The 27593-nt window shown below is 48.3% G+C and overlaps 1 protein-coding gene across 1 annotated transcript in view; it reads right to left on the reverse strand.

Annotated features, from left to right (window-relative positions):
* Positions 1-2039: 2039 nt before the first annotated feature.
* LOC121545066 (protein ELYS) overlaps positions 2040-27593 on the reverse strand; it is a 34333-nt gene continuing 8779 nt past the window's right edge. The window contains exons 2-36 of the mRNA XM_041855432.1: positions 26260-26389; positions 25615-25868; positions 25299-25479; positions 24939-25146; positions 24728-24844; positions 23582-23666; positions 22842-22992; positions 22404-22536; positions 21966-22147; positions 21396-21457; positions 21128-21256; positions 20873-20963; positions 20494-20583; positions 20097-20237; positions 19846-19950; positions 19580-19676; positions 19186-19309; positions 18966-19022; positions 14365-14511; positions 13486-13676; positions 13235-13379; positions 11551-11682; positions 11149-11296; positions 10705-10855; positions 10439-10546; positions 10075-10234; positions 9564-9770; positions 8492-9431; positions 7876-7981; positions 7668-7792; positions 7142-7416; positions 4907-6971; positions 4623-4720; positions 4249-4328; positions 2040-4053 (exon numbers count right to left, since the gene is read on the reverse strand). Coding sequence (XP_041711366.1) covers positions 3861-4053; positions 4249-4328; positions 4623-4720; positions 4907-6971; positions 7142-7416; positions 7668-7792; positions 7876-7981; positions 8492-9431; positions 9564-9770; positions 10075-10234; positions 10439-10546; positions 10705-10855; positions 11149-11296; positions 11551-11682; positions 13235-13379; positions 13486-13676; positions 14365-14511; positions 18966-19022; positions 19186-19309; positions 19580-19676; positions 19846-19950; positions 20097-20237; positions 20494-20583; positions 20873-20963; positions 21128-21256; positions 21396-21457; positions 21966-22147; positions 22404-22536; positions 22842-22992; positions 23582-23666; positions 24728-24844; positions 24939-25146; positions 25299-25479; positions 25615-25868; positions 26260-26380 — 7599 coding nt within the window. The 5' untranslated portion in view covers positions 26381-26389 and the 3' untranslated portion in view covers positions 2040-3860. The remainder of the gene's footprint in view (positions 4054-4248; positions 4329-4622; positions 4721-4906; positions 6972-7141; positions 7417-7667; positions 7793-7875; positions 7982-8491; positions 9432-9563; positions 9771-10074; positions 10235-10438; positions 10547-10704; positions 10856-11148; positions 11297-11550; positions 11683-13234; positions 13380-13485; positions 13677-14364; positions 14512-18965; positions 19023-19185; positions 19310-19579; positions 19677-19845; positions 19951-20096; positions 20238-20493; positions 20584-20872; positions 20964-21127; positions 21257-21395; positions 21458-21965; positions 22148-22403; positions 22537-22841; positions 22993-23581; positions 23667-24727; positions 24845-24938; positions 25147-25298; positions 25480-25614; positions 25869-26259; positions 26390-27593) is intronic.

Consider the following 27593-nt stretch of genomic DNA (forward strand, 5'->3'; position numbering starts at 1 on the left):
CAAGGCACACCTGTTAATTGAAATGCATTCCAGGTGACTACCTCATGAAGCTGGTTGAGAGAATGCCAAGAGTGTGCAAAGCTGTCATCAAGGCAAAGGGTGGCTACTTTGAAGAACCTCAAATATTAAATATATTTAGATTTGTTTAACGCTATTTTGGTTACTACATGATTCCATATGTGTTATTTCTTAGTTTTGATGTCTTCACTATTATTCTACAATGTACAAAATAGTAAAAAATAAAGAAAAACCCTTGAATGAGTAGGTGTGTCCAAACTTTTGACTGGCACTGTATGTGTAGCCCACGTATCTGATGCTGTCTGGACAAAAATAGTATGGAATGTCATACTCAGGCTACAAACAGTAAGACAGAGGGGCTGACATCATCATGTTTCACCCGCTCGGATGCTTTCTCCGGTGAGATAGTTTCAGCCTCTTACGAATTGAAGGAAAGTTGGCAGGTGCACAGTGCACTGTTCGGATGCTGGAATTATTTTGGATGAACGTGCGAAGGTAACCTACTTTTTGAAGTGACAATCAGATAAAAACATAATGACCGGTTGTGTTCATGGCACATTAAAAGGTAATACATTTTTACAGTTAAATTACATCTTAACTATAAAACCCATTTAAAAAATAGGAGGGGGGGGCGGGACCTCCAAATCCCTAAGTCTGCCCCTGCTCATGAGGTCTCCTAAATGTGTTAACTAGGTGGGAATCTTATGGCTAAAGAGGCTTTATGCATAGCTTTTATTTTGACCCATAAGATTAGGAGTAAATTGTCTCTATTCTCAGCATTTACGACCAATTTCCTACTCTGAGACACTTTGTGGATACAGTCCCAGGGCTCATGATTGGCCCCTTTGCTCTTATGTAAAACCTCTAGCTAGACCTGACCCTGATCTTAATTGTTCATGAGTCCATAGCTAGGTCTCCATCCAATTGGTGACAGATTTTCATGCAAATATTCTAAAAACTGCATAATTCTTTTTGCATATTCCCACCAGATGTTTCTATCAAATTGACTTGATAAAAGGCTGTGCGTGATGACATAGTGCACATAAAAATACCTTTTGCTGTTAAATTCCCATGTACCGAATAAAAAATACAAGTTTAATGAGTTTATCACATTTTCAACTCTACTGATGGTTTTCTCACCCCCCCAAAAATTGCATTATATAGAGTGTGCCCACTCGACAGATAGCAGATACAGTGCGGGTATACCCTACATGAGATTATGGACAAAAGAGCAAGATTTTTTTTCAAACGACAGCCAAGCATCGATGATGTCACCAGAATAAGAACCTCGACATTTATTGGAAAGGAGCATCAAGCTCATCACCTTTCACTTTTACCACCCTGTGAAGTTCATAATTTATTTAATTAGTGTCCTAATAAACTGCATGCTTTCCCGACGAGTTGTAGTAGGAGGACCACACGTCATCGCGTGCGTGACTCAAAGTTGACTTTGATATGGTTATTCTATCAATATTTGCGCATAAAAGCACTTCCACCGACATTTCTCGCATAATACATTTTACCGACACAAAAAGATCCCACCCTGTCTAGTGTGTTTTGTTTTGTCCACATTTAGAAAGTTTACCGACAAATGTCTGTTTACATCAGGCCCGTCATGACATTTTTTAACCAACATGTACTTTACTCGCATAAAGGTTAGATGGAAACCTGGTTAGTGTGACAATTCAAATACTTGTGTCCCACTACTAAATGTACACAATCAAGGTTACTAGCCATCCAGGATCCAGTCTTAGTACATGCTGCTTAGTGCTTACTGGCAATAGCAGAACATTGGACAGAGACAACAACTCCAGTCTTGAAGAACAACAAAAAACAAAAAAACGACTTCCCTAGTTGAAAACTGCCTATGTGTCATTGGTAAATCAGAAACATTTATTCTAGTCAAAATGTACTAAAGTGTAAATAGGATTAATTTTGGTCAAAGTCAGTCATCAAAAACGGAGATTTGCGAGATTATTACAAGAAAGAAAAGGTATGTCACGGAATGAAGGGTACATCAATTCTTTGGGTTGGGTTTATTTACAATTCTGCCCACATTCCCACAGCACCCAAGTAATCATTCATTCAGAGCGCTGCTGCATGCAACCCGATTGTAATGCTCAGCACACTGACCCTTTGGCGCTAGCTAGGGACCATCAGTAAATTACAGTGTACATGGGATACTATTTAAACATTTCAATAGCTCCAAATGTTTATGACAAAACCTCAAACAAACTATACATTGTAGAAATTCATATACAAATATTGAAAGCATTTAATGAGAACTAAAAGTGTGCAACATGAAAATATTGTCCCGTTTACATTGTGTAATATATTGACGTCCCCAACTAGCCCCACAGATAGGCTATCCAAAGTCAAACCATGGTTGCACACCCGCCTGCTGAAGCTAATTGACAAAAATAAATTGTCTAGCTTGCCAGCTAGCCTAAGCTACTTCAAGACAAGACCAGGTTGGACTGTTTAAAGTTATCTAGCAGGGTGAGTGACTAACTGTGTACTGTTTTGGCAGAGTGAATGTACAAATGCTTCCCACATGCGAACACCCACATCAAAGCACGCCTCAAAGACCCAAATCTTGTTCTCAGTTGCATTTCCTAATGAGGACGATTGAAACCGAGACTAAATCAGTAAGTTCAGCCACTTTTTAATGAAATAATTAAGCTTTACCATATTGTCAAAGTAATTGAAAATAAGACATTCTACATTCATCTGAAAATAGCATTTGGCTGGTCAAATGACCTTAAAACAAGCCAACAAGCCTCATCACCCCCAGTGGATTCACTGTGCAGGTTATGTACATGTTAGTGATACAGTACATTATAGGAAGATAACCCCAAACAATCCAAATTAGTGTGCATTGATCATTCGAAAAAAAGCAATGAACTTTACAAAATTGTCTTTTAAGGCTGACATTGGCAATATGATTATGAGACAAACATTGTTGAAAAGCTACAAGAGCCGGCCCTAGCCTTCTGGGGGCCCACCTCTTGACGGCAAAAAAATAAAAAGAATAAAACGTTTTAGAGTCAACTTCCTGCAATTCTACACATTTTGCCCTGACTTATTTACATTAAAATGTTAGTCATTAGCAAACGCTCTTATGCCATATTAATTTAATATCTGAGTGAGAGTAACTAACCCCCAGTAAGTTGAGACCCTTATCAATAAAAATTGGGGTCGGGACCCCCTAGCGGTCTCTTAGTGGCTAGGGCCGGCTCTGCACTTCAAATAAAATCAACAGATCATTCACAAGTATTCAACTTTATTCATAACATAGCAAAAGAGACCATTTACATAGCCATCAATTTATAGAAATGCACGAATTCTCCAGAAATAAAAACCAATCAGACTCTTTTTTGGTGTTCAAATACATGTCTTCCTCCCTGTAAACATGATAATAATTTATATAGAATTACTATATCAATCTCCAAAATTAAATCTGATTATTCATTTTAAAAAAATGTTCTCCACTTGTTTGTTTTTCTTCTTAAATATAAAACAGCAGGCTGCAAAAGTTCTTAAAAGAAAGAGGAGAATAAAATCACTTCCTCAGAGTAGAGTTAGTGCTTCCAGGAAGGATAAGAGTCCAGTCCACGGGTGCATCTCTATAGTCTAAAGTGGATTCCTCCCTGTCTCCTTTCCTTCATCTGCATTGATGTGTATTGGAAAGGAAATACCCAGTAGGCACCGTACTGCTTTCCCCTATCCTATTTTTCAGAGCAGTTCAGATGAAGGAAAGGAGACAAGAAGATGCACCCCCATTAGTTCTGTAAGATTCCAAGTTGACGCTGTAGTTTGTTCAGGGTGGAAATGGCATCCGATCATAGCTTCTTCCTGCGGGTGACGGGTTTGGGGAAGACGGCCTCCAGCACTCGTTTGCGGAGGTTCATCCGGGGGGCGTCGTTCTCCTCCACCACCCTCCTCCTCCTCCTCGTGGCGCGCTCGGCCGGGCTGGGCATGGGAGAGATCAGATCCACCTTGGCTGGGGGAGGGGGAGCGGGGGCTGCTTTGGGCCTGAGGGTAAGTTAGGAAAAATAAGAGAGAAAAGGTCATCTCGTTGTGACTTTTGGAACAAACACAGCCGAGGGAGTGGGGTGGGAGCATTCACATTGCAGATGGTGTGTTATTCTGAGGACAGACAGGGGAAGAAATACACAAAACTGCTTTGAATAGAGAGAAAACAGAGGGCTGTATGTCAAGAGGACTTACTTGGTTGTGCGTCTCTTGGTTGTTCTGGTTTTAGCAGCAGCCGTCTCAATCTCCACATCGTCTCCTGATGAGTTCTTGTCCTGAGCAACAGGAAGATACACAGCAGACCAAGCTTGAATATGACTTGCAACAGCAACCTGACGTGTACCTAATGACCATGTCCCCGTTCCATTTCAACCCCTAGCGCCTTCCGTGTTCACAAATCTGAGAGCGCGGGATCGTTGAGCACAATATGGCAAAGGCACCACTAATTGTATTGGAGGGATAGCTGGAGCCATCATCATCACCATGGAGGCTATGGAGGAAAATGAAACGCGGCCAGTCCTGTGTCTTGTCTAACATTAGTCTCAGTCTAAAGGATGTTATCAACTGACCTCGTTAGCAGGGTGTGCTGCGCTGGCGTCCGGTCGCCTGGTACGAGTAACGGGTGGCGCAGACACGTCATTCTGACCGGGCGACGCTGCTCTCCTACCTGTCACAAACAAAAGGTCATGCAAAACGTAAGAGACAGCCAAAACATAAATATTCCTCTACAAAGTTTGACGTTGTGGTCTAGGCCCGGTAACTGTAAAGCGCTCTGTGACAACTGCTGATGTAAAAAGGGCTTTATAAAATACATTTGTTTGATTGATTGTGGTGAAAACGTGGAGCTCCTTACCTCTAGTTCTCCTTCGAGGTGGTGAGTAGATGAACGAGTCCCTGACAGGGCTTCCCTGGTCAGCCTCGGGCACCATCATCTCTCCCATCGGGGGTGGAGGGGGCCCCCGCTGACCCAGCGACTTGGTGCCTCTATTGGCTCGCACCATCTCTGTGATGACCAAGGTCTCGCCCACTTCCCGTTTGGCCTCCTCGTCGCGGAGTCTCTGGATGAGGGCATCGGCCACGGGCGTTCCGGAGTCCACCTCCAGTGGCGTCTCCAACAGGAGCAGGTCCTCCTCCTGGTGGTTCCAGAGACTGCTCCTGGTTGGTCGACAGAACGACACAGGGGCGTCTTTCGTCTTCTCAGCGGTGCCTTCAACCCTCGTCTTCCTACGGCTGCGGGGAGGGGTCACGGTGAACACTTCCTCTTCCTGGGTGAAGAGGGCGAGGGTCACGCCCCTGCGGGTCGACTTGCGGGTCACCCTGCCTGGACTGCTGGGCTGCTTTTGGTTCTCTTGCTCCTCAGGGACCGCTGGCTGAGTCTGGGTGGCTGGGGTCTTGGTTCCAGTTCGGGTCTTCCTAACGCTGCGTGTAACAGATAGCGCTGACCCCTCGCTGGCGGTTTTATCCATGGCTGTTGGTTCCTCTTCGCTCCCCACCTGGGTGTTCCTGGTCCGCCGGGTTCCCATCCTCGGAGTGGCCTTCTGTGGGGTGCGGCGTTTGGCCGGGGTGGGCTTGGATTTGACCACAGCGGCGTCTGTGATGAGGACCGAGACCTGTTCCTCTCCTTTCCTCTCCTCCTCTCTCCGAGGCTGGGGTTCTGGCTGGGGTTCGGTTTTCCGGGCGCTCCGTCGAGGGGTGACGGGAACTCTGGAGTCCTGGCCGTGCCGGCCACTCCTGGTGATCCGCCTGGGTGTGGCCGGGACCTGAGAGACTGTCTCCATCTCAGTCGGCCCCGCCAGCCTCTCGTCATCCTCTGACCCAGGCCTCTGTGGCTCCACTGAGTTGAACTTCACCGTCTTCCTCTGCATGGTGGCCCTGCCCGTCGGGGTGGACGGGGCTTTCCTGACCTCCGATGTTTCAGACACAGACTCAGGCTGGATGTTGCGAGGCTTGACAGGCTCCCTCTCCTCCCCACTTGCAGTAGAGGGCTTTGCGGTTTGAGTGGTTTCTTCTTCAAATATGGCTTCCACCTCGCTTATGGCTTCTCCCTGGGCAGGTTCATGGTTTTCTGACTGAATGGGTCCGTTGCTTTCTACCTGAGGCAGAGGCTGGTCTGCAGGGACAGAGACGGGCTCCTCCATCTCTGCCTCAGCATCCAGCTCAACGACGTCGGCCTTCATCTCCTCCTCTTCTGTTCCCTCCCTCGCTCCGCTGGGCTGCTCGTTCTCATCCAGGACTGGTGAAGGCTCTTCTGCTTCAGCTGGTTCAGAGTCAGCAGGGATCTCATCTGGCTCTGGCTTTTCTACATGGTCTGTGTCAACATCTCCAGCTGATCTGGTTGGTTCAGTCCCGGTCAGTTCGTCTTCAGCCACCGCCTCTGAGGACTCAGGCAGGACGTCTGTGACTAGAGGAACATTCTCCTCCGACATGGCCTCAGTTCCACCAGTCTCTGCCTCCTTCCAGCTATTCATGATCGCCTCCATGTTGTCCATCTCAGCCCCCTGGTCCTCCTGGGGATCAGCCTCAGCCAGGGGGGTGTCCTGGTCGTCTGTGCCCAGGCAGATGACCTCCGGGTCGGCAGCAGGCTTGTCAGATGCTCCCTCTGCGGTCAGATGCTCAGTGGGTTCTAGTGGTACCTCCAATGGTACAGTGTCTGCATCCCCATCCTCAGCCTCCAGTAAAAGAGCGAAGCTGCTGTGGGCTTCAGAGGGGGGTACGTCCGGCTCACTGCCTTCTCCCACCTCGGTTAGCCCCAGGCGGACTCCGTCTGCCAGGGCCTGCCCCTGTTCCTCCAAAAGCTCCAGAGGAACCAGCAGGGTGGTGGAGGGCTTCAGCTCTGTGTAGCAGACCCCCACTCCCTCGTCTCCTCCTGCCCCCAGCCTGATCATCACCACCTCCCCGTCCATGTCATCCTCCAACATCTGTAGGGGAAACACACCGAGACACACATGAGGACTTTGATAGAGCACAATCTAGATTAACAATCACAAAACGAGATGTTAAAAGTTGTACAACAGTCACCCACAGTATTTAGGTCTACACACTGCTTATATGCATGAGTTAGAATATCATATGACAGTCACTGCTTTACCTTTAGGTCTGCCTCTGGGGTGACCAATGAGAGCACGGCTGCGTCCTGCTCCGATAGGTCAGGCAGGAACTGGGGCTGTGGCTGTTGGGGCGGGAGCTGGTCCAGGAAGAGCGAGGGGGGCGGCAGGGGGGCTCGCTGCCTCCCGTTCCCCTGCACCTCCTCGATGATCTCCACCTCACTGCCCGAGTCCTCAGCAGGGGCGTCTGACTCCTCCTCTTCTTCATCCTCCGACACAGCACTAGAGAGTTCCTCACTGTCATTCAGGCTCACCACAGCTACAGGGAGGAGGGAAGAGATCCATCACAGAGTCACTGATACAGGACAACAGAAAGTAACAAGCTATTCTGAACATTCCACACCATTATTGGTCGTTATTGGCCCGAGAGGCGCCAACTCCACTGCTGCCAATCAGAACACATAATCCTTTGTGGTTGTAGCTTGTTCAGTTGGCCTGTGTTAGATCTCTGATCGCACGACCTAGGGTCAAGGGGTAAAGGTCATGAGCAAGAGGTGAGAGGTCACTCACAGTCGGAGTCAGTGCTGGTGGGGTCTGACGAGGCTACGGACCCAACAGACTTCTGGGTGGTGAGGGCCGGGGGGCCGGCTATAGTGGCAGGCTCGTCCTCCTCTGCCACGTCACACTCCGGCTCACTGCACAGGGGAGAGTGGTTTAATATCAATGAATGGTTGTAAGAACATACACACCCAATGTTGTTGTTGGGATGTGTTTTTACCTGTTGAAGGAAGTCCAGTTGTCAGAAGTCTCGTGGATGCCCGAGTGGGTCAGGGGCGGAGACAGGTCGTTGCCAAACAGATGGCACTCCACAAACTCGTCCAGATCTACAAGGAGGGAGGGTGGGAGCGGGTCAACAAGGTCATCATCATTATGCATATGTTTAAAATCAACTGCATCAGGATCAGTCTTCCCTGTGAATAACTCATCTAAGCTTCATATCCGATGTTGTTAGGTATAGCTTTGTCAGCTTTTCCCACTGTGGTTATATCAGATTTCCCTGCAATGAGCTCCACTCACAGGCCCTCTGCACATGATCAAAGTAAAAATCACTTCAAATGGCTTGTTCAGTGTGGAAGCTCTAAACTGTGCAAGAAACCATTAACGTTTTTGATCGTCTTGGGTCATTTTAACCCATCCCTCCAATTGACAACCTCAACCTTGTGCTGAATGCACGCTCAATTTGGGTGTTCCCTTTGCCTCAGACTACTCCTGGGAGAAGAATTTGACACACTATATATTCACAGAGCTGAAACTAAGCAGGACACGAATGCAATGTTTTTAATTTGGCCACTGGAGTGGCTGTAAGATCTTCCTAAAGGGGGTGGAACCCTCACCTGTATGTTCCATTGCTTCTACGGATTCTGTGGCTTCCACTGATTCCATGGCTTCCACAGGTTCCAAAGGTTCAATTGGTGCAGTGGGTTGTGATTCATCCTCTTTAGGAGTCTCCTCCTCCACCACCACCACCACCTCTGGCAGCACTGCAGTCTCCACCTCAGGCTCAGGGTTGGGCTTCTCATTCTGGCCAAGGTTAAGTTCCTCAACCACTTCCGTGTCAGGAGTCAGTTCTACTTCCTGTGTGAGCCTTGGTTCCGCTACAATTTCCTCATCCTGTTTAGCCTCAGGCTTTTCTTGTTTGGGGCTGACCTCCATCTCCTCTACTTCCTGGTCTGGCTCCTGATCTACAGCCACTTCCTCTTGGTTGTTGACTGCCTCTTCCTTTACTTCCTGGTCCTCTTCCTGCCCTTCCTCCACAGACAGGAAGAGAGTTGGCTCACTGGCTGCTGCAGGCTGCATTTCCTCCTGTGGGGGCTGGACTTCTGATTCTGCTGGAGTTTTGAGGTTAACCACCACTTCCTCCTCATCTATGACCTCATTGGCTAGCTGTTTAAGCTCCTCTTCGTTCTCCAGGTCTTCAGGGAGAGGTGCATCATGGAACTCAAGGGTGGTGTCTGTTGATAGGACAGAGGCCTGGCTAGTTTCCAGACCCAGGCTGAGTCGTCCTGGCAACACGCCCGGCAACGTGGTTAATACAACGACCTCTTGGACAGAGGAGCCACTCTCAGACTCTCCATTCTCTGGTGAGGGCTCGCGGACCGGTGGTGGGAGGAACTTCACATGTGTCACTTTCACCTCCTCCTCATCCTCCTCCAACTCTTCCTCATCATCATCATCATCAGCAGCAGCAGCAGGGTGTGAGGTGCAGGCCGCCAGTCCAGCCTTGGGCAGTGGGGAGCCTCTGGTCAGCAGACTAATTTCATTCTCTGTTGAGATCTGTACAAAATAACAAAAATCATTAACACACAAGGGATAAGTATCTGAACGGTACATGTTTGTTTACAATAAGTAATCTCAAAATTCTACTGGTATGTTGCTAAATGAGGCCCAGCGGTCCAGGTGTCTTACCCCATTGCTCCAGCGGAGGGGGCCCCTCTCTGACATGGCCATCTCCTCGATGAAGGTGATGCGGCTCTCCTTGGGGCGCGGTGGGGGGGTGACAGAGCGCCCAAGGGAGGCAGTGGGGGTGGCCACGGGGGTGGGGCGCAAGCTGCTCCTCAGAATGGATTGGGGGGTGAAGGCCGAGAACACAGGGCCAGACGCCGCCAGCGCTCGCTACGGGAAGAGAACACAACCATGCAGACAGTCAGTGGGGTTCAAACACAAACAAATTATTTCAAATGGAGGAAACGTTACAATGGTATCCGACTGCAGCAGGCAGGCTCATGTCTCAGTCACAGTGGTATCCTAGACCATGTGACTTCTAGTTGGAGTTAATTTCCAACCAAGCTTGGAAATCCTATAAAACTAGGGGATGTCTGGTCACCACCGTGCCAGTGAGCGTCAACAGCGCCTTGGATGTGAGAGCCTGTGTGACAGTGGTGACAGTCGATGCCCTTCCCCTTGGTCGGTGTCTCACCTTGATCACCTGTGGGGTCTTCAGCAGACTAAGCTCGGGGGCCTTGTTGATGCTTTTGGGGGTGTTCCAGGAGGTGGCCACCCTGTGGGGCGTCAGCAGTGGTCGTGAGCCCTCTGGGGGGGTGGTCTGAGAGGAGGGGTGCACCACCATGTCCAGCAGCCTGGGGGCAGGAACAGGAGGGAAGGTTTGGAAAGCATGTCAGATTGTATCGAATCATCCCGTCACACCCCTTAATACAATAGAGTATCTTACATACAAGTACACACTTGAGAAACGTGTACATAACTAGAACTTCCACCAAAATCTCCCATTGACATCAACGTATAATGAATTTCAAGTTAGAGTTTGGCCCCGCGTGTCATACCTGGACTTCCTCTTGGAGGTCATGGTGATGGGTGTGCCCACGAAGGCCTCGGGCAGACCCCGGGAGGGGAACCGGGGGCTGGGGCACAGCACCTCTGCTGCACTGGGACTGGGTGGCATGGAGAGAGGACAACCATTCAACCAAACTGAACAGAGATACAAAAACCCAGTGGTGGAAAACCCATCTCTACCACTTACCATTCACATCTTAGTCAGAGCCAAACTAAAGGATAGGGGTGGGTTTGGGACAGGGCTGAGCGGTCTCACCTCTTGAGTGGGGAGGACTGGGGCGCGGGGTTCTCTCCCACCCACACCTCCTCGATCTTCAACAGGACGTTGTTGATGAACGCTGCTCTGGTCAGCACGTTCTCATTGGCCGACCGCTTGGCGATCGTCGACAGCGGCTGCGGTCGTGACACTGTAGGAAGAACCCACATCATTAAGGAAGTCAAGGGTCACGTTAAAAACATGCAACACATCGGCTGTATACAAAAGGAGTCAATGCATCCAAAACAGCGGCTGAAGGTCATAGTTTGTTCCACAGAATGGAATGCTTTGACACAAACACACTTGTTCCAATCCAATTCACTTGGTTGAATCCAAACAAAAGTATCATCAACATCCAATTCAAGTGTATTCTAGTCTGTTGACCACTGAAAGTGTGTCAACAGAGCAGTGTAACGAGAAGCTAGGAGGTGTGAGATCCCGTACCCTCTCTGAGGATGGTGGAGGGGTGGTGGTACGGCTTAGCTCTCTCAGTGGCCAGCTTCCTCTGGACCCGAGGGAGAACTTTCCCGTACTGGTCCAGGATAGAGTTCCTTGTGTGTGTTCTCTCCTTTAGCTTGGGATCCCTCTCATTCTGGAGAACCGATACATGAACGGAATGGAAAAATGTATGGAAATATACAGCATCACCACACTATAATGCAACCATCGTCTCAATACAACCGTAACCTGTTTGTGTTACTTTTTACTTACTTCTAACACTTGTATTGTTCTCATTCCAACTTTTTACTGCATTTCTCGTTGTATATTTGCTATGAGCATGATGAAGTGCATTAATTAATAAGAAGAGCTTTATTTGAAGGTTATTCAATGTAAATGTGTACGTACCACCATGTTCATCTTGAGGGTGTGGTTGAGCTGCAGGGCGGGGACGTAGTTAGCCTGCTGCAGGTAATGCACCATCAGAAGCTCTCTGTTGTGGAGACCCCCGGTACCCTGTAGGAACTTCTCCAAGCTCTCCTACACACACACACACACACACACACACACACACACACACACACACACAACATCTTCAAGGACGGGACAGGCACAACGTCTAAACACAATGACTGTCTTTTGTAATGATGAGCATGCAGCTAGCAACGCCAGGGTTCTGGGTTTGATTCACGCTGAGGCCACCAATACCAAAATGTGTGCACTCACTGCTATAAGTCACTTTGGATACAAGCGTTCGCTAAATGGTATAATATATTTAGGAAATATATAATGAACAAAAATATAAATGTAAAGTGTTGGATCCATGTTTCATGAGCTGAAATAAAAGATCCCAGAAATGTTCCATACGCTACAAAAAGCTTATTTCTCTCAAATTTCGTTCACATCCCTGTTAGTGAGCATTTCTTCTTTGCCAAGATAAACCATCCACCTGACAGGTGTGGCATATCAAGAAGCTGATTAAACAGCATGCTCATTACACAGGTGCACCTTGTGCTGGGGACAAAAAAAGGCCACTAAAATGTGCAGTTTTGTCACACATCACAATGCCAAAGATGTCTCAAGTTTTTAGGGAGCGTGCAATTGGCATGCTGACTGAAGGAATGTCCACCAGAGCTGTTGCCAGAGAACTGAATGTTCACTTCTCTACCATAAGCCGCATCCAACGTTTTAGAGAATTTGGCATTACGCCCAACCGGCCTCACAACAGCAGACCACATGTATGGTGTTGTGTGGGCGAGCGGTTTGCTGATGTCAACGTTGTGAACAGAGTTCCTCATGGTGGAGGTGGGGTTATGGTATGGGCAGACATAAGCTACGGAAAATGAACATAATTGCATTTTAAATCGATGAATGCACAAAGATACCGTGAGGAGATCCGGAGGCCCATTGTCGTGCCATTCATCCGCCGTCATCACCTCATGTTTCAGCATGATAATACACAGCCCCATGTCGCAAGGATCTGTACACAATTCCTGGAAGCTGAAAATGTCCCACTTCTTCCATGGCCTGCATACTCACCAGACATGTCACCCATTGAGCATGTTTGGGATGCTCTGGATCGACGTGTATGACAACGTGTTCCAGTTCCCGCCAATATTTACATTTACATCATTTAGCAGACACTCTTATCCAGAGTGACTTACAAAATATCCAGCAACTTCGTACAACCATTGAAAAGGAGTGGAACAACATTCCACAGGCCACAATCAACAGCCTGATCAACTCTATGCTGCATGCGGCAAATGGTGGACACACCAGATACTAACTGGTTTTCTGATCCACGCCCCTACTTTATTTTTTTTTAAAGGTATCTGTGACCAACATATTCACATCTGTATTCCCAGTCATGTGAAATCCAGATTAGGGCCTAATTTATTTATTTCAATTGACTGATTACCTTATATGAACTGTAACAGTAAAATCTTTGAAATTGTTGCGTTTATATGTTTGTTCTGTATAATTTCTAAATGCCCAGGTCCTCATTTGTTTGCTGCCTGCCTGAAAGAATTTGGCTTCAACTGGTTTCAGTCTCCCTGTCAGAAAGGAAACCTGGGGGAACATGGCATCGTACCTGCTCAGCGAGGCCCAGGGGCAGTTTGAGCAGCTCCTTCATGAGACCCAGCTCCTGACAGGTCTCGTAGAGGAACCGTAACAACTCCTCCGCGTTCAGCCGGTTGGAGTGCTGCCTCAGCATGGTCCATGCCTCCACCAGACACCTACACACATGAAGGGGAGGAGAGAGATTACACACAGACACACGTTTATGTTATCCAAACTCACAATGCAGTCACTGTTAGCAAGGATGCCAGGAAACACACGCACCTGTTGTGTAGCAACACGGAGAGGCAGAGTTGGGCCTGAGCGGTGGAGGAGAGAGGGGGCTTCATGACGTGGAGGTAGCGCAGGGCGATTCCGTGTTGCCCCTGGCACATTAGAGCCTGCAGGACGCGGCTGTGCTGCCAGCCCCACAGGGACGGGGAGGTGGCCGGGTGCAGCAGCAGCTCCAGGGAGTTCTGGAAGGGTCAAAGGGAAGAGGTCAATTGGAGGACACCATTTTAGCACTACCAATATCTACCAATGAATCATTCTATAAAATATAACAGTATACACTAAGTGCACAAAACATTAAGAACACCTGCTTTCTCATTGACATGCTGACCAGGTTAAAGCTATGATCCCTTATTTATCTCACTTATTAAATCCACTTCAAATCAGTGCAGATGAAGGGGAGGAGACAGGTTAAAGAAGGATTTTTAAGCCTGGAGACAATTGACACATGGATTGTGTATGTGTGCCATTCAGAGGATGAATAGGCAAGACAAAATATTTAAGTGCCTTTGAACGGGGTATGGTAGCAGGTGCCAGGCACACCGGTTTGTTTTAAGAACTGCAACGCTGCTGGGTTTTTCCCGCCCAACAGTTTCCCGTGTGTATCAAGAATGGTCCGACACCCAAAGGACATCCAGCCAACTTGACAACTGTGGGAAGCATTGGAGTCAACATAAACCAGCCTCCCTGTGGAACGCTTTCGACATCTTGCTCCGACGAATTGAGGCTGTTTTGAGGGCAAACGGGGAAGGGGAGGGTTCAACTCAATATTAGGATGGTGTTCCTAATGTTTGGTATACTCTGTGTACATTACAAATTCCACATGGGAGTGTATGACAATGCTCATCAATTGTTGCGTGTGTGTGTGTGTACCTGGTGGTCGTGGTGGTCCAGCAGCCAGAGGCCCTGCACCAGCTTGACCAGGCCGATGGGGATGGCGAAGGCGGTGGGGAAGGACTCCACAGACGCCCCGCTCTTGTTGGGGAAGGAGTACATGACATCCAACAGCAGGTAGATCACCTGGGGGTGGGGTTAAGGCTCACACACAGAATGGGGGGTGCGGGGAATGTTGTCTCACTATACTGTGGTGTGCATGTGTGGTGAACCCAGGTGAGTCCAGGTGCTAGAGTGTGGGTTAGGAGTGTAAGGAGGGGACTCGGCAAATCAAATCAAACCAACTCCCTGATATGAAAGGAGATTGTCGGGAGAGGTCGTGTTTTCTCTAGCTGGAGGTAAGCAGGAGGTAAGCTTCTCATATGGTGTTGAGTAAAGCTTAACCATGTATTAGATCGTAGGTAGGTAGTTAGCTGTAGTTAGGTATTGTATTTATTATAGGTTAGTATTGTTGTTATTGTAGGTTTCCGTAGGTAATTGTAGGTTAGTATCGAAGCACGAGGCTAGCTAGCTAGCGGGTAGCTACTGGTATCGATTAGCAACGCTGGAGAGCTGTTTCCAATGTTAATGTAGTCCTAGCCAACGTTTAATTTTTGCTGCGTTATGAAAGGAACTAGACACGGACTTGAATTATCTGTTTAGTGTGCTAACACACTCTTGGCAGTTTGTTGTAACCAAGTATTGATGCTAAATTGTGTGTTAATGGATGCTAGCTTGCAAGTTAGCTACGGCGTCATAGCTAGGCATCGTGGGTTGTTGTGGGTAGTTACTGTGTCTTGGCAGTGCCGGCTGTAGCACCTAGCCGTTTTTTCGAACAGAGTCAGAGTCAACACAATAGCCATTGTGTGCCGGGTGTAGCACGAAGCTAGCTAGCTAGCCGTTCTTCAAACAAAGTCAACACAGTGGCCATTGCTAGCTACCCAACACGACTAGCTAACTGTACGGTAGTAGCTAAATACAATATACTTGTCCTAGCTAGCCAACGTCTAATCATTGCTGCGTCATGAAAGGAACTTGACACAGACACGAATGATCTGTTTAGTGTGTTATCACACTATTGGTGGTTTGTTGTGACCAAGTGTTGGTGCTATACGGTGTGTTATTGTTATTGGATGCTAGCTTGCTAGTTAGCTATAGTGTCATAGTTGAATAAAGTGGGTTGAGTCTATTCCTTTAAACATTGAACCGCTGTGGTTCACAACAATTCTGATTTCTAAAGGTGGAAGTTGGGAGAGTTTTTGTTCGGGTGGTTCAGTGAAACAATTTTAGTTTCTGAGGTAGAAGTTTTTGGTGAGGGAGGCCCTGCTCTCTCTGCTCCCAGATGCTTAGCTCATTTCATTCCGATCTCCTCTGCATTTTTGTAGCCATTTGCTACAGCCTGTCAACTATGCCTCTGCCTATCCCTGTTCTCTCCTCTCTGCACAGGCTACACAAACGCACCACACCGCGTGGCTGCTGCCTCTCTAACCTGGTGGTCCCTGCACGCACCACCCACGTGGAGTTCCAGGTCGCAGGCAGCCTCTGGAACTGCCGTTCTGCTGCCAACAAAGCTGACTTCATCCCAGCCTATGCCAACCTCCAGTCCCTCGACTTCCTGGCGCTGACGGAAACATGGATCACCACTGAAAACACTGCTACTCCTACTGCTCTCTCCTCGTCTGACCATGTGTTCTCGCATACCCCGAGAGCATCTGGTCAGAGGGGTGGTGGTACAGGAATCCTCATCTCTCCCAAGTGGACATTCTCAATTTTTCCCCTAACCCATCTGTCTATCTCCTCATTTGAATTCCATGCTGTCACAGTCACTAGCCCATTTAAGCTTAATATCCTTGTCATCTATCGCCCTCCAGGTTCCCTTGGAGAGTTCATCAATGAGCTTGACGCCTTGATAAGTTCCTTCCCTGAGGATGGCTCACCCCTCACAGTTTTGGGGGATTTCAACCTCCCTATGTCCACATTTGACTTATTTCTCTCTGCCTCCTTCTTTCCACTCCTCTCCTCTTTTGACCTCACCCTCTCACCGTCCCCCCCTACTCACAAGGCAGGCAATACGCTTGACCTCATCTTCACTAGATGCTGCTCCTCTACTAATCTCACTGCAACTCCCCTCCATGTCTCCGACCACTACTTTGTTTCCTTTTCTCTCTCGCTCTCCTCCCACACTACTCACTCTGCCCCTACACAGATGGTAATGCGCCGCCGCAACCTTCGCTCTCTCTCTCCCACTACTCTCTCCTCTTCCATCCTATCATCTCTTCCCTCTGCTCAATCCTTCTCTCTCCAATCTCCTGATTCTGCCTCCTCAACCCTCCTCTCCTCCCTTTCTGCATCCTTTGACTCTCTGTGTCCCCTATCCTCCCGGCCGGCTCGGTCCTCCCCTCCAGCTCCGTGGCTTGATGACTCATTGCGAGCTCACAGAACAGAGCTCCGGGCAGCGGAGCGGAAATGGAAGAAAACTAAACTCCCTGCCGACCTGGCATCTTTTCACTCCCTCTCTACATTTTCTTCATCTGTTTCTGCTGCTAAGGCCACCTTCTACCACTCTAAATTCCAAGCATCTGCCTCTAACCCTAGGAAGCTCTTTGCCACATTTTCCTCCCTCCTGAATCCTCCCCCCTCCTCTCTCTCTCGTGGATGACTTCGTCAACCACTTTGAAAAAGAAGGTTGACGACATCCGATCCTCGTTTGTTAAGTCTAATGACACTGCTGGTCCTGCTCACACTGCCCTACCCTATGCTTTGACTTCTTTCTCCCCTCTCTCTCCAGATAAAATCCTGCGACTTGTGACTGCAGGCCGCCCAACAACCTGCCCGCTTGACCCCATCCCCTCCTCCCTTCTCCAGACCATCTCCGGTGACCTTCTCCCCTACCTCACCTCGCTGATCAACTCATCCTTGACCGCTGGCCATGTCCCTTCCGTCTTCAAGAGAGCGAGAGTTGCTCCCCTTCTCAAAAAACCAACACTCGACCCCACTGATGTCAACAACTACAGACCAGTATCCCTTCTTTCTTTTCTTTCCAAAACTATTGAGCGTGCCGTCTTTAGCCAACTCTCTTGCTATCTCTCTCAGAATGACCTTCTTGATCCAAACCAATCAGGTTTCAGGACTGGTCATTCAACTGAGACTGCTCTTCTCTGTGTCACGGAGACTCTCCGCACTGCTAAAGCTAACTCTCTCTCCTCTGCTCTTGTCCTTCTAGACCTGTCTGCTGCCTTTGATACTGTGAACCATCAGATCCTCCTCTCCACCCTCTCCGAGCTGGGCATCTCCGGCGCGGCTCACTCCTGGATTGCGTCCTACCTGACCGGTCGCTCCTACCAAGTGGCGTGGCGAGAAGCTGTCTCCGCACCACGTGCTCTCACCACTGGTGTCCCCCAGGGCTCAGTTCTAGGCCCTCTCCTTTTCTCCCTATACACCAAGTCACTTGGCTCTGTCATATCCTCACATGGCCTTTCATATCATTGCTACGCTGACGATACACAACTAATCTTCTCCTTTCCCCCTTCTGATAACCAGGTGGCGAATCGCATCTCTGCATGTCTGGCAGACATATCAGTATGGATGACGGATCATCACCTCAAGCTGAACCCTGGCAAGACGGAGCTGCTCTTCCTCCCGGGGAAGGACTGCCCGTTCCATGATCTCGCCATCACGGTTGACAACTCCGCTGTGTCCTCCTCCCAGAGTGCGAAGAGCCTAGGCGTGACCCTGGACAACACCCTGTCGTTCTCCGCCAACATCAAGGCGGTGACCCGCTCCTGCAGGTTCATGCTCTACAACATTCGGAGAGTACGACCCTGCCTTACACAGGAAGCGGCACAGGTCCTAATCCAGGCACTTGTCATCTCCCGTCTGGACTACTGCAACTCGCTGTTGGCTGGCCTCCCTGCCTGTGCCATTAAACCCCTACAACTCATCCAGAATGCCGCAGCCCGTCTGGTGTTCAACCTTCCCAAGTTCTCTCACGTCACCCCCTCCTCCGCACACTCCAGTGGCTTCCAGTTGAAGCTCGCATCCGCTACAAGACCATGGTGCTTGCCTATGGAGCAGTGAGGGGAACGGCACCTCTGTACCTTCAGGCTCTGATCAGTCCCTACACCCAAACGAGGGCATTGCGTTCATCCACCTCTGGCCTGCTGGCTCCCTTCCTCTGCGGAAGCATAGCTCCCGCTCAGCCCAGTCAAAACTGTTCGCTGCTCTGGCACCCCAATGGTGGAACAAGCTCCCTCACGACGCCAGGACAGCGGAGTCACTCACCACCTTCCGGAGACATTTGAAACCCCACCTCTTTAAGGAATACCTGGGATAGGATAAAGTAATCCTTCTAACCCCCCCAAATTGTAAAGTGGTTATCCCACTGGCTATAGGGTGAACGCACCAATTTGTGAGTCGCTCTGGCTAAGAGCGTCTGCTAAATGACGTTAATGTGCCCTTGAGCAAGGCACTTAACCCTAATTGCTCCTGTAAGTCGCTCTGGATAAGAGCGTCTACTAAATGACTAAAATGTAAAATGTAAATGTAATATGAATATGTGGTAAAGTAAGATGGACGGTGGGAAACCGAGTAGAAAAGGATACGATGGCGTGCTTAGCAGATTCATCAATGTTTTCCAGGAGGTAAATATCCAGCAGGCCCTGTGGACGGCAGAGAGCAGATAAACATCAACAAAACCTACGTTTGTTTCTACATCTGAATGTAATTCCATGACATCAGTCAAAGCGTCGGCTCAAGGTGGGACTGTGATCATTATTTGGCTGTGTGCGAGTGAGTGCGTATGCAAAGGTACCAAATGCTTACGTGTAGCGTAGGGGGCGGATACTTTCCCGTCCCACCCTCGTCCCGTTTCCACAGGTCAACCAAATGATCCCCGCATTGGGCGACCAAGCCGTCAATCATCAGGCAATCTGCACACCACTTCCCCCTGAGAAGAAGACGCAGATGGTTAATTCTGAATATTGTTTTCCAAAACAGTCTAATTTGCAGTAGTGCTCCTTTATGGTGCATAACCCTAAGAACACCAAGAACATTGACACTAATATCACAGACAAAATTATCTTCATATCAAATATACTGTATATAATATAACAAAATAACTTTTAAGTTAAACTTTTCCAGTCTTGTGTCGAGGTGTTTTCCTGTCAGTCCTGAACCAGCTCTTGCAGGTAAACGGCCTGATGTGAACAGCACTCACTTGGAGAGCTGCTGCAGCTCCTCTCTGCGGATGGTGTAGTACTTCTGGATAACAGAGTAGCTGTAGAACGGCCTGGAGATCTGCACAGCGTCCTCATCTGGTTGGAGGACAGGGGAGGGCAATTACACGTCTGTTCCTATGAAGGGCACTACTTTTGGTGTACATAATGAAAGTGGTCTGAAGACTACAGTCTCCAAAAGGTTCCCTGGAATATGGTCTGACCTCAACACGACAGATGTTTGAATTGCTACAGCACACGGTCTTACCGGAGCCCTCGGGCAGGAGTCCGGTCCGACAGAACCAGAGGACCACCTGGGCGTACTGGGAGATGAGGCTGGACACCAGGTTCTTATTGATGAGTCCCAGCAAACCTGTATACAGAAAATCCCCATGAAGCCAAACTGAAACCTCACGACATGGTATGCCCCAGTCTCTCCCTCTCAAAAGGTTTGATGCCCCTGCCCAGCTTCCCATTGAAACAAACGGGCCCCTTACAACAGTGCCCCTCGGGCTTTACCTCTCTGAGTGAGTTCCTGTGCCTCGCTCAGCAGACAGTGGAAGATGGTGCTGAGGTTCCCCAGTAGTCTCTGGCTGCGCTGCAGCAGCTGAAGGGTCTGGGGGTCCGTGAAGTTAGACGAGCTGTCAAACAGGGGAGCACCTGGGGAGAGACACGCACAGTTAGGAAAGATGGAAGTCAGAAAACACATCCCAAATCTGATTGCGCCAAGAAAATATTGGAAAACCATAAATGTTTCTGGAATTCATAAAAAATTGTCTAAAACAGAGCTACAAGTTGCTACAGTTACCAAGATAATACGTAGCCGCGAGTATTATATAATCTATGTAAACCAGTTCAACAAGAGCGGCGTTGACAGCCAGTGTCATACTAATCACTGTAGTAGAAGAAAACTCACATATGCCGTCCAGCTCTTCCTTGGTGTGAACCACCTTGTCCCAGGCCCACTCCAGAATGTAGCGCAGGTTCACCGCAGAGCCTGGTTGCTCTGTTAAAGCCAACAACACCATGTTACTTTAGAGAAATCCATTCTAGGGGTGCATCTCAATAACCTAAACTGGCTCCCTCTCCTCCATCTGCACGGATGTGAGTGAACTGGGCTTGGCGAGCAAATTCTGGGCCAGCTTCCACCATTATTGTTTTCACCTGTCCTGTTTTTTCTGATCAGTGTATATGTACTAGAGGAGATGAGGAAAGGAGGCCACCGTTAAGTATTGAGACGCAGCCAGGGTTGATCTAACTAACAGGGTGTCAGTGTGAGTGTTGTGGTGTCTCACCCTCAGCGGTCCACTGTTTGATACAGCCAGTGATCAGGCCCAGGGAGCTAGTCTCTACTGCCGTGGACAAGATGGCGTCCAACTGCTCCTCCTGAGCAGAGAGAGGGAGAGTGTTTGGCCCATTTACAAAATGCCTTCACCACAGAGCTTTATCCATGAACACGTAGTGCATCCACACGGAATTAAATAGTTCCTAAACGTTTAGACGCTAGAAAGCTGGTAGAGCAAAAAGGAGCGACCTGTGTGTGTGTGTACCTGAGAGAGGGTGGAGGGCTGCACGTCAGCCAGGCGAGAGGAGAGCAGGCCAGACATCAGGCAGCGGGAGTAGCTGTTTGAGATTACGTCACTGGAGCAGGGAACAGCCTTCTTCAGGAAGCTCAGAGTCTGAGATGGGAATCACATTAACTGTCTTTTGCTAAGATAAAATTATACTGTATGGACTATGACGACAATAAGATTTATAGCCAATTTATTGTGACACACGATTAACATGAATTGTACCTGACAACTAGGGTTAACTCACCTCTTTCTGATACCCAGAGCAAGTTAGGTGCACGAGGCCAGTGTTGAGCAAACATGTTGCATCTGTTTCAAGGAGAAATACAAATTAGCATCATGTCATCAAGACATTTACAAAACTGACCTCAATGGCTCCAAAGAGCTACATATATTTCCAATTACTCAGTGCAACAAATGTCTCTGAACATAGTCCTCTTCTCAACTTAAGCAATGTCCTTTATAAAATGTTTTACTGTGGGGGTGCTGTGTCTAAAGCAGGGGTCGGCAACAGGTTCATTAGCGAGGGATTTTCGTTTTTGGTCAAAAAAGACTGTTCCCACAAATAAAAATGTAATCAAGGTATGAAATTATATATATTTTTAAATACAATCTCTTTTGGGGATTAGTTGTGGTCAATTTGTAGTGTACACATTATTATAATGATATTCCGGCCCCCCGATCATCCGCTCCGACAAGCTTCGGCCCTGAATCTAGTTGCCTACCCCTTGTCTAAAAGGCTCTTGCAGTGTGTATGTCTGTGTATTTATGTTTGTGTGTGTGTGTGTGTGTGTGTGTGTGTGTGTGTATAACTTGCCGAAGTTGTATGTAGTGGGTTTGAAGAACTGTTCTGGCGGGGGGCAGGTGTAGGGCAGGCCACGGCTCAGGCTGCGCTCATGCACCAGGACGTCCAGCAGGGGGCAGGGCGACGTCATCTCCACCACCGTGTCCAGAGACCACACGGCCAGGTAGGGACAGCTGCGCAGAGACTCCCCCGTTCTGATACACACACACACACACAAACACATATCAACCATTGCTGATTTGCAAATAATTTCCCATCGACATCCCAATAACAACGTAGACTTGTTTGTAAAAATCTCGACAAAATGTGTAAAAACATATGCAGAAAGCTATCTGATTGATAAATGCCTGGTATTATGGGCAGTTGGGCACACCATGTAATTTGAGGCGGCAACCGTGGTCACTTTTACATGTGGACTGTTGATGGGATATTTAGATGGCCGAATGCTACCTCAGAGAGTCGGGCATCTGTGCGTGGTACCATCGGTTGATGTCAAAAACACCGATGTAGGTGGAGGGGTTGCCCTGTCCGTAGGCCTTCACCTGCCAGCTGAAGATGGACACGCTGGTGTCTGGAGACGCAACTAACGAAGGAGAGAGAAGGAAGCCTTAGGACCAGCAGACCACAATGAAAGAGCAAGAACCACATTCATCCCTTTTCCCTCAGGGTCAGATTTATTAGTGCACACCGTAGAAAATTGTTTCGCAATGGACAGGTTCAGGTCTGCGTTTCAGTCCGTTTTCTTCCATTTGGTATCTAGTAAGTCAATACCACACAGGTAGGTTATTGAGAAAGGCTATTTTTTTAGCATTTCAGGAGACTTAGACACCAATCTAATCCTAAGCAGAGGAGTTGGGATGAGTTGAGATAAAATGAAGGCAGGGTTACCTTCATTCATGCTTTCGTCTCTGTCTGGGTGGTTTCGGAACTTCTCGATGGTCTGGCAGCTGAGCAGGCGGGTGTTGGTGGCCTGAGCCCGCTGAGGGAAGGCTGTGCTGCTCAGCTCCTGACTGTACCTCTCTTCACAGTACTCCAGACCCTAGGAGGAGGGAGGAAATATGAATACAGCGCTAATGGAAAGTTAAAAGGTCTCAAAGCAGTGAAAGCGCTACATTTAAGTTGTCCAAGTTAGAAATAAGTCTAGTTGTGATTGGGAATAACAGATGACTAAATGAAATCTTCAGGACTGAGAAAGCTCCAGAGAGACTTTGAAACCATCAAGCTTTTGGGCTTTAAAAGCAAGATAGCGGTCGAAACACTTGACCCAAAACATTCGGTTGACAGCCCGTACTGAGTCTTTCCCAAACAAAGGGGGCATTGAACAGAAGTTCGACCCAGCGCGATCCATGGCTGGACGCGGGAATAGCTACTTATTTTATTTCTAAATAATAAGATCCTTGAGGTGAACAATTCTGTATCTATTGGGGGCTCGAAAGAGACCAGAACAGATGGGCCATATACCAATTACACAGAATAGATCAAGACAATAAGACTGAGTTTACACAGGTAGCCCAATTCTGATATTTTGCCCGTAATTGGGCAAAATAACAAAATTGGGCTGCTTGTGTAAACTCAGCCTAAGGAGGTAGCTAAGTGAAAACCTAGAAGGTGGTTGATATTACGGTTACCTCATAGAAGATCTTTCCTGAGGCCAGACACTTCCTCTCACTGAAGGCTAGCTGGAGCAAGTGGAGGCTGACCACATCCCCCTCACTAGAGAGACACACAAAATGCCAAAAATAAAACTATTAGAGAGTTTCATTTCCCCAAATTTGAAACCCTTATTCAAGATTTCAAAGACCTCTCTGATGAGAATAGGCTACCCGTCCTGTTGGGGGAGGACGCATAGTGCTGTGGGTTGGCAGCGCACTACATTGCTGCCTGCCATAAAATGAGGGACTTTTATTTAACTAGGCAAGTCAGTTAAGAACAAATTCTTATTTACAATGACGGCCTACACCGGCCAAACCCGGACGACGCTGGGCCAATTGTGCGCCGCCCTATGGGACTCCCAATCACGGCCGGTTGTGATACAGCCTGGAATCGAACCAGGGGGTCTGTAGTGACGCCTCAAGCACTGAGATGCAGTGCCTTAGACCGCTGCGCCACTCGGGAGCCATTGTTATTGTTCAATGTATGGTTATTTTGACCCTTGATTATTATTGTTACTGTTGTCCCGTTGACAATATTGATTATTATTTGTTAATATTGTAAATCTCCAAAGTACGCTTTGGCAATATGTACATTGTTACGTAATGCCAATAAAGCAAATTTAATTGAGAGAGAGAAAGAGAGAAGGGAGAGATAGAGAAGTGTATTAAAGGGCAGTAAATACACCAAGAGGTGGTTAATACTGCATTGGTAAAAATGCAAAAACAAAGACAAATCCTGAGTTCAACAGTGTGCTGTGACCGCTGAGTACCACAGCTTCATTTCCTGGACAGAGGCTACATTTGCATACAAGCTGTGAAATGGAACTTCCGCCATACTGCTTTCGCTGATCTAGTCCTCTCAAATATGTGAACACCAAAGGGGTATGGAGCTGAGGGGAAGGGGTTGGGAACCCACATGGAGCTGAAACCGTTCCACTGGTTCCATTGTGCCGGGCAAGTTAAAATAAGCACACCTCACAAGTTTTTGAAATACTGTATGAGTAATTTAATACACATGTAATATAATACTATAGGTCTGGTGTGTGCAGTGCACACTACAACCCCTTCCAAGAGGCCTTGAGCTTTGTGGCCCAGGCAGGTGGGGAGGGGAGGAGAACTTACAGGTCCTGGGAAGACTGGACAGCCCACAGGTAGCAGCAGTTGCGAGGGTCGTTCTCCGGCTCCTGGAAGGTGAAGGCGTACACTGGCACCCTGCCGCCCTCCAGCTGGGAGTGATACCTGGGGGAGAACACAGCAGAGGAGGCCGTCAGACCAACCTACACAGCTACATCTGAGGATTTCCCTTCGTGTCATCCCTGGGTCGTCAACTCACTCCTTCTTGAGCGTCTTCATGTTCCAGAGCTGCAGGTATCCATCGGAGAAACCCACGGCCAGCTGGTTGGTGCGGGGGATGTACTGCAGGGCCGTGGCCCCCGTGCCTGTGGGGCTGCTCAGCTGCAGACAGAGGTGTCTCCCCTGGCGCGTCTCCTGCTCGCGCAGCCGGGGGATCTCAGCCGGGGACTTACACACTACCTCCAGGTCTGGAGAAGACGGAGGAGGGTGGTGGTTAGAGAGGAAGAACAAACAAAGACAGATTGAACAACGTCTCACAATCTTGAGAGGGACTGCTGGCGAGTACAGTTTAGGCTATGTAAAGTTAAGCACACACAGAGTTAAATATACAAAGGCTGACCTGAGGCCTCCAGCTCGCTCTGGCTGCAGGACAGGTCATCCAGACATAGGTCCACCAGGAGGACGTGTCCCAGGTCCGTGACTACTGCTGCCACGCCAAAGAACCAGCGCAGGCTTTGGTGGAGGTGCTGTGTGCTGGCACTGGCCCCGCCATAACTCACCAGGGGCTCGATGGCTGTGATCTGCCAATCAACACATGATCTGTTAGTCAGTCGACGTCACAATCAAATCAACCGGTTGATGCAAGTGAAAGGAGTGGAGGGTGAGCGAGAAAATGAAAGAGGGAGAGACGGGAAGATGAGACAGAGAGCACTCACCCTGCCCGGTACGACCACGGCCTTGACCACTCGGGAGATGCCCAGGTCGTAGAGACACAGCATGCTACCCTGGGCCTCCTCCAGACCCACCAGCAGCCCCGTCCTCTTCAGCCAGGAGAAATCCCTGGCCGTCAGCACACCTGGGGGGTGCTCCCCCTCACCGCTAAAGCAGTAGGCAGACAGACGCTCGCCCGTCACTGCGTGGACCACCTCCAGCTGAGGCCCACATGCCAGCCAGGCCAGCCCGCTGCGACCTGCGCCCAGGGAGAGAGGCACGTCAGTGTGGTAGGGAGGAAGCAGACAGGCTAGGCCTACTGGTTCACAATAGTTCATTGTAGAACCCCTCCATTTATAACATAATACTGCATGCTTGGTTTCATTTTTGTTATATTAAGACTGAAGAACGCAGGAATGCAAAGCATCCCTCCTGCAAATAACTAATCCTAGAAGATATGGACAGATGGCTATAGTGGACAGATGGTTATAGAAACCCTAACTCTTTTTGGTTGTTTATGTCCGAGGTGATGTTTGGGAACTGCGGGAGCAGACGCTGTAGGTCTAATTCGTGGCTGTGCCATAATGCCATCCCCTCCAGCATGGTCAGATAGTGAGTGATGGCCGCCGTGCAGACACACGTTCACTTACCGACGGTGAACTTCCCGTGCAGCACAGAGTCCAGGGTGATCTCATCCTCCCCCAGAGCGTCTACAGTCACCCTCGGGAAACGCAGCAGGCTGCTGGTGACCTGGGCAGCCAGGTCACGCATGTTCACTCACTGCACACAAAACATGACAGTAAAAGTTAGTAACTTCCATTAGACACGCATGTTCATAGCACACAAAACAGGACATTAACACAGCATTAACTAAACAAACAAACCATAAACATTGCATTGCTTTTGCGATTCTTAGAGAGCACTTTGTATAGTCCAAACTTTGTGGATGTGGCACATATGGGTGTCAAAACCTACAGGGTTCTCTTGTTGCTTTCTACAGTAGAACCGCGCTCCAAGGCTTAGCAACTAAACTCAATTCAGACAATAAGAGTGAAAACTGTTTATCTGTAAGCTTACACCAGGTTTTTTCTTTGGGGCTATTTGAGGGGACTATGGGGGGGGACAAGAGAGGTCTTTCTGCTGAGCTATGGTCCCCAGTTGTCAGACGTTTGGGCTCTGGGTCTGCTGGAATAACAGCTGCAGCTAGCACGGGTGTCTGTGTGCATGTGCTTGTCTTGGTGCTGAGTAACATGTTGACAGATGTGAATCTAGTAGGCCATCGCCATCCAGTATCATGTATAAGTACCCACTTCATTCCCCATGAGAGAAAGTCTTATCTTGTGGACCTCTTAGAGAGCCTTGTATAGATGTACATTCAAGGGTAACTATTCAACACTTGTCAGACAGAGCAAGTACAGCTTTCTGTGCCACTGTGGTGCAAAGTTTGACCATAATCTATTGAAGTATGAGTTTGGCCTAGAGCAAAACAACAATGTCAACTTCCTTCACCAAATAATTACTTAAACTAGCCTCGGAATTTCATAACATGCCATGTGTCATGCATAGGTCAATGCACCATCATTGCAAATACCACTAGGCTTGGGCAGTATACTGTATACCGGGGTATTTGGAAATAGCCACAGGATGGTTTTTCAATACCTTCAATACTGTTGAAACTATAATTTTTGAAGTTTTTCAATAAATGTTCATATTTGTAGCTACTTTTTAAGTAAATACCTGCAGTCAACTTGTGCAATTAGGAGATAATGCAGATCGCGTTCTTCATTTCACCTATCACATTATTTAACATTATGAGCCTTCCGTAGTTCCCCAGAACTGTTGAGCCAGTCACGTGTTTGTTTGTAAATAACACAAAGGGAGAAAGCAGGAGCAGGTGAGTCCAGCTGTGTATTGACAGGGGTCGCGTTTTATATTGAAAGTCTTTTTTTTTTTTTTCTTCAATACAGTGATCAGGGTCATGCAA

The sequence above is a fragment of the Coregonus clupeaformis genome, chromosome 29, assembly GCF_020615455.1.
Source record: "Coregonus clupeaformis isolate EN_2021a chromosome 29, ASM2061545v1, whole genome shotgun sequence".
In the NCBI taxonomy this organism is placed as follows: domain Eukaryota; kingdom Metazoa; phylum Chordata; class Actinopteri; order Salmoniformes; family Salmonidae; genus Coregonus; species Coregonus clupeaformis.